The 6,530-nt window shown below is 49.7% G+C and overlaps 2 protein-coding genes across 8 annotated transcripts in view; one reads left to right on the top strand and one right to left on the bottom strand.

The window, feature by feature from the left end:
• LOC108305610 (60S ribosomal protein L7a-like) overlaps positions 1–834 on the bottom strand; it is a 23,360-nt gene extending 22,526 nt beyond the window's left edge. The window contains exon 1 of the mRNA XM_037739187.1: positions 830–834. The gene's annotated coding sequence lies outside the window, so the exon portion shown is untranslated. The remainder of the gene's footprint in view (positions 1–829) is intronic.
• The window catches only part of BSPRY (B-box and SPRY domain containing), a 28,862-nt gene that overhangs the window by 7,378 nt on the left and 14,954 nt on the right, over positions 1–6,530 (top strand). For 4 of the 7 annotated variants that reach the window (XM_017530333.2, XM_037739185.1, XM_017530336.2 and 1 more), the window contains exons 1-2: positions 986–1,225; positions 5,852–5,950. In XM_017530333.2, coding sequence (XP_017385822.1) covers positions 1,019–1,225; positions 5,852–5,950 — 306 coding nt within the window. In that variant the 5' untranslated portion in view covers positions 986–1,018. Of the gene's footprint in view, positions 1–976; positions 1,226–5,851; positions 5,951–6,530 lie in introns of those variants that run through there. The other 3 variants (XM_017530332.2, XM_017530334.2, XM_037739186.1) reach the window with 3 other exon arrangements.

Below are 6,530 nucleotides of genomic sequence, written 5' to 3'. Positions count from 1 at the left end.
AGCAGTGTTCTTCTTGTATGCCCAGACAGATTCGACTAGATACCCAGGAGAAGGCTCAATCTGGGCTCAGACTATTATATCAGATCCTGGGGGGAAAAGCCCTAAACAGCTCAGGTACTTGTTAGCGGTTTTTCTTTCTGGGGTGGGGGTAGGTGGATTTTTCTTCCACATGATTATTTGGATATTTTGTTTTCTTCAAAATAAAAATGCATTACTTTTTTCAATGCTAATTTAAAAAGAAAACTCAAATATTCAAATTCAAAAAGTTTGGATGCAAATACTTTGGGAAAATCAGCCTAACAGAGATGTTTTTCACTGGGTCTCAATGTTCAATTTTTAAAAAATTATTAATTATAGGAACCTTAAGTCACACTGCCTAGGTTCCAATCTGATGGCTACCAATTAGTAACTGCGACTCTTGGCAAGCCACTTAACTTCCATAAAAATGGGATCCTAATAGTACTTTCCTCGCACTGTTAGTAGACACTTAGTGATTGCAGCTGCTGTGTTCCAGGTATTGTTTTACATACTTAGTGCATTTACTCTTCAGCCATCTGGGAGGCAGGTACTCTAAACTCATTTTACAGCTGGGGTTCCCACCCAGTGAGCCCCCAAATGGGATGTGAGCCCAGGCAGTTTGTCACCAGAGGCTTGCTTTAAACTACACATCTAAAGCTGCCTCTCAAAAAGGGCAGTAGTCAGGATTTCATAACAGAACGCTTGAAAAGCGCTCAGCAGAAGCCTGACGCTTAATAAGTGCTCAATAAAGTTTCCTACGGTCACAGTAATATTTGGAGTTTTATGTTTGTTATAGAATAAATACGCATACAATCGCGATTACATTCAGCAGGGAATTTAAAGAGACCCGCTGCCCCGGGCGGGGTGGGAGCGCGGGTGGGGTGGGAGGAGGCGCAGCGGCGGGGCGCGCGGGCGCACCAGGAGGGCCGGGGGCGGGGTCAGCTAGGCCCCGCCCACCGCCACCTGCGACAGGTGGAGCGCGCGGCGCGGGCGCACGGCCATGTCCTCCGAGGGCACGGAGCCGGGGCCGGGGTCCGGGCCCGGACCGGGGCCTGAGCCGGGGCCACTTTGTCCCGATCACGGCCAGGCTCTGAGCTGGTTCTGTGGCTCCGAGCGACGTCCCGTTTGCGCCGCCTGCACGGGTCTGGGCGGCCGCTGCCGGGGGCACCGCATCCGCCGGGCGGAGGAGCGCGCCGAGGAGCTGCGGGTGAGCGGGCGTGGGCGCCGGAAGGCGAGGGCTCCGGAGGGACCCAGAGCGCCTGGCAGGACCGGGCAGGGACTGGGGAGCCTGGGGCCGGGCGGACTCGACAGCGGGTCCCGGAGCCCAGGCTTCTCGGTGGCTTTGGCTATAGGACTAGGCGGTTAAGGGTGTGGCCTCTGAAGTCAGGCTGGCCTGAGTTCGAATCCACTCCCTGTGAGTCACGTAACTCTCTGAGCCTCAGTGTCTTCATCTGTAGTTTGGGGACAGCAACAATAATAATAGCGCATATTTATTAGAGTTGTGAGATATAAATAAGATAGTGGGTAAAATGCTTAGCGATTAGGGGATCCAGGCTCCCCAGCCCCCTTCCCTTGTTCTGTTGTGGGGAGCTGGGGCTGGCGTGGGACAATGAAAGACTCAGCTGCTCCAGTTTTCAGTGGAAGGTGTGCGCCAGCTCCCGCCCCTGTGGAAGCTGACACTGATAAAATCCAGCGCCTCCTTATCCCTCAATCCCTGGACCCAAAGCCCCACTTCTCCTTTCTTCTCTTCCCCCTGCTCCTTCCCCCTTCTGGCTTCAGGTGCAGTGATCTCTTTTTCACTTTCAGGATTGGCCTTGACTGTACTTCAAGCTGGTTTCACCTGGATAAACGGAGGGGGTGGGGATAATATCAGGAGGTTCCCCTTCACCCAGGCTTTCTCCCCACCTCCACTTCCAGCTCGGCTCCAGGATGGCCACCTTCTGGTCATCACCATTCTCCTGAGCGGCTGAGATTGGCGGAGTCCAAGTCACCTTGGGGCTTCTCTGTGACCCCTGGGGATTTCCTTGCAATTTGATTCAACAGCTTGTTTCTCCTAACCCCACACTGGAGTTCAGCCCTGCTGTGGGGCCTGAGGGCTCTTCCTGGGGACTTCTCCTATTCAGACTGGCCTATAATAAACACACCTTACAGGGTGCTGGGCTCGGGAGGGGTTCAGTTTTTCAGCAACGCCCAAAACCTCCTGGTTGGTCCTACCTGTTACCTCTGTCAGCAACAGTGATGGTGAAAATAAACCTGGATAACACGGTGTAGTCAACTTGCCTAACAGACAAAATCTTTGCAAATTCCAAAGTACTTAAATATCTGTCATCTCATTCTTGACCATTGCCTTTGAAGTGGTCCTACCTACAGTTTATAGATGAGGCACCTGAGGCCCAGAACAAAGCAGTAATTCCTCCAAGCTTCCTAAAGTTCAGGGGTGGGACCCAGGGAGTCATTGACTAGGCAAGAGGAAACTGCTGCTTTGCTTTGTGGTTGGAGGGAGGAAGTGATGCTAATGGGGGTGAGAATTTCATGGAAACCTTAAAAGTAGCTATCAGGACTGTATTTGAGTGGTGGAAAGGATGAGGCTGGGGCAGGTGGCAGGCCTGGTGCTGGGTTCGGCTGTGCTCTAACCCCAGGGAGTCTTCCTTGAACCCCTCTGAGGCCCTACGCATATTTATCTAATTTGCCTGAAGAGAGGTGGGTCTTTACCCTCTCTTCCTCCAAATTAGAGTAGATTTCTATCTTTTGTACATTCCTTCCTCTGTCCCTCCAGTCAGCAAATAAATCTCAGCCTAGGGCAAGATTGTTACCAAAACCCCCACCAGTTCTACCGCTCTCCGACCTCTGGATTCCTACTTGTTGGGGGAGAGATTTACAAGGGCTTCCTGGAAGAGGTCACTGAGTTGCCTTTTGGCAGATGGAACTGAGGCAGAATTCTTAGGGGAAACAGTGGAGGGACTGCTGCTTGGACAGGCTCTGGGTATCACCTCCAAAAAAGGAGTCAAAAGCAGGGCCCTAGCCCATACCTCCTTGGGCAAGTCACTTCTCTTTAGGCCTCAGCTTTCCCTTTTCTTTTCTTTTCTTTCTTTCTTTCTTTTTTTTTTTTTATTAAGACAGTCTTCGGGCCGGGCGCGGTGGCTCAAGCCTGTAATCCCAGCACTTTGGGAGGCCGAGACGGGTGGATCACGAGGTCAAGAGATCGAGACCATCCTGGTCAACATGGTGAAACCCCATCTCTACTAAAAATACAAAAAATTAGCTGGGCATGGTGGCATGTGCCTGTAATTCCAGCTACTCAGGAGGCTGAGGCAGGAGAATTGCCTGAACCCAGGAGGCGGAGGTTGCGGTGAGCCGAGATCGCGCCATTGCACTCCAGCCTGGGTAACAAGAGCGAAACTCCGTCTCAAAAAAAAAAAAAAAAAAAAAAAAGACAGTCTTGCTCTGTTGCCCAGGCTGGATTGTAGTGGCGCTATCTCAGCTCACTGCAATCTCCGCCTTCTAGGTTCAAGAGACTCTTTCACCTCAGCCTCCTGGGTAGCTGGGGCTCTAGGTGCATACCATTACACCTGGCTAATTTTTTGATTTTTTGGTAGAGACGGGGTTTCTCCATATTGGCCAGGCTGGTCTTGCACTCCTGACCTCAAGTGGTCCGCCTGCCTCGGCCTCCCAAAGTGTTGGCATTGCAGGCATAAGCCACCAAGCCCGGCCAGTATTCCCATTTCTAATACTCCGCTGAGCTCATGGATGCTCATAGTTTTGAGAGCCATGAACTGCTGAACCGCTTGTGGTCAAGGTAGTGGTGTTCATTCATTCAAAAGATATTTATTCGGGGCCTTCTATGTTCAGAAACTCTCTTTGAGGCACTAGGACATAGAGAAATCAGACTTATGGTGCTTCTGTTCCAGTGGTAGGGGGACAAATACCCAAAAAGGTAAACACATAATATATAGTCAGCGAGTTGTAGGTGCAGGGGAGAAAAATAAAGCCAAGTAAAAGATTGGGTGAGGCGGGAGATGGTCAGGGAAGGCCTCTCTGAAGAGGTGACATCTGAGTGGAGTTGGGGAGTGGCGCGCATGTGCGCGCGCGCGCACACACACACACACACACACACACACACAGAGACTGGTGGAAACGGAACAACAGGTGTAAAGGTGCTGAGGTCAGGGGAAGTTTGGTGCATTTAAGAAACAGAAAGAAAGCCAGCGTGGAGAGTGGTAAGAGGTGGTATTGGAGAAATAAGCTGAGTCACATCAGGTTGGCTAAGCTAAGAAGTGTGATGTCATTGTGAGTGTACTGAAAGCCATTAGAGGGTTTTGAGCAGGGGCATGACCTGGTCTGATTTCCTTACAAAAGGTGGCTCTGGCTAGCTGGGGGTTAAGGGTGCAGAGTGCCCAGTTAGGAGGTTCTGACAGTGGTTCTTGTGAGAGATCATGGCCATCTGGATAGAATAACTGGAGGAGAAGTGACCAGAGGAAAGAGAGAGAGACTTTGGAGTTGGGGCTGATAGGACTCACTCATGGAATTGATGTAGGGTTGGAGACAAACGCCTGGGTTTTTGGTCTGGGTAACAGGTGAATGATTGATTGATGGTGCTGCTTAATGAATGGGGATAACTTGCAGAAGAGCAGTTTGAGAAGCATGTTCTGTTCATGGACAGAACAAAAGGTATGGACAGTCAGGGAGCTGGGTATGTTGGAGGACCAAGAGTGTGTGCCAGAAAGTGATTATAATGGGCTGAGCATGGTGGCTCCCACCGCAGAGGCGGGAAGATTGCTTGAGCCCAGGAATTGGAGACCAACCTAGGCAACATGGCAAAAGTCCATCTCTACACAAAATGCAAAAAATTAGCCAGGTGTAGCGGCACGTGCCTGTAGTTCCAGCTACTTAGGAGGGATGTGAGAGGATTGCTTGAGCCCTGGAGGTCAAGGTTGCAGTGAGCCTTGATCATGCCATTGCACTCAGCATGGGCGACAAGCAAGACCCTATCTCAAAATAAATATATAAATAAATTTAAAAAGAAACAAATGGCCAGGTGCAATGGCTCACACCTGTAATCCCAGCACTTTGGGAGGCCAAAGTGGTCAGATCACCTGAGGTCAGGAGTTCAAGACCAGCCTGGCCAACATGGTGAAACCATGTCTCTACTAAAAATACAAACATTAGCTGCATGTGGTGGCATACACCTGTAATCCCAGGTACTTGGGAGGCTGAGGCAGGAGAATTGCTTGAACCTGGGAGGTGGAGGTTACAGCAAGCTGAGATTGCGCCACTGCACTGCAGCCTGGGCAACAGAGTGAGATTCTGCCTCAAAAAATAAATAAACACAAGACAAAATGGACTTTAAGGCAAACATATGCAAACACATTACTAAAGATAAAGTCACTTAGAGAATGTGCAGTTCACCAGAAGCATATAATGATTCTAATCTTAAATGTTTCTCAATAATATAGCCTGAGAATATTCATAAAGCACAACTTTTAAAAAGTCATTATAATGATAGACTGTGGGGTTCTGGCATAAAGACAAAAGTGAGGTCACAGAGGGGATGATGGACAGTAAAAGGTGGTACCACGAATGTGTTGGTGGCCCCAGCTGAGCCGTTGCTGGAATAGGGATCCTAGAGTTAGGGAGAAGGACAGGGCATGGTGGGGAGGGTGTGGATCCTTGAAATGGAGATTTTGGAGGTGGTGCAGTTTTTGAGAATGATGAGATCTGGGCTATGACCATGGGAGTGGGTGGCTGAGGTGCGGTAACATGAGCAAATCACTGGGGTGGAGTGAACGGCTCATGTACATGGACCAAGATGCCACGAGTGTTGTTTGTGTTGCAGAACAAGATTGTGGACCAGTGTGAGAGGCTGCAGTTACAGAGTGCTGGCATCAGCAAGTACATGGCAGACGTCCTGCCAGGGAAGAATCAGAGAGCAGTGGTAATTCCTCTTCTTTCCTCTCTACTCGGCCCCCTCACAGGATAAGACCCTAGCCTTAGGGACTTGGGCAAGTCTAAGGTCCCTTACCAACCTCACAGGCTCATCGTGCTACTAGCAAAGCTGGATGTCCAAGAAGGTTGGCTTCCCACCCCTCAGAGACACGGTTTTGCCATCTGGGCAGGGTGGACTTGTTCTTGTACCATACCTGGTGCAAAGACTCTGCTAGCAAATGACTTTCTTGGGTATCTTGGCACAGGGGATCAAGAAGGGTAGTATTCTTCTACCACCTAGTTATTTTCTGCTCAGCTCCAGAATTATAAAATAACCTAGAGACTTTTGCATTGAATATTCTCTATGACAATCTTTTGAAGTAGGTGGCAGTAACATCCCCATTTACAAATAGGAAAATGGGGTCCTATTTGTAAATGGGGATGTTACTGCCACCTACTTCTGGCAAGGCCCGCACAGCCTCCTGGCAGTCGGTTCTATGACCTGGATCTTCTGTCTCCCAGGCTGGTGCTCCTTCTGCTACCTCCCACTGCTGATTCTTTTTTTTTTTTTTTTTTTTTTTTGTCTTTTT

Source organism: Cebus imitator, unplaced genomic scaffold (genome assembly GCF_001604975.1).
Source record: "Cebus imitator isolate Cc_AM_T3 unplaced genomic scaffold, Cebus_imitator-1.0 Scaffold64, whole genome shotgun sequence".
Lineage (NCBI taxonomy): Eukaryota > Metazoa > Chordata > Mammalia > Primates > Cebidae > Cebus > Cebus imitator.
The sequence above is the reverse complement of the archived record's forward strand: the minus strand, read 5'-3'. Positions and strand labels throughout refer to the sequence as shown.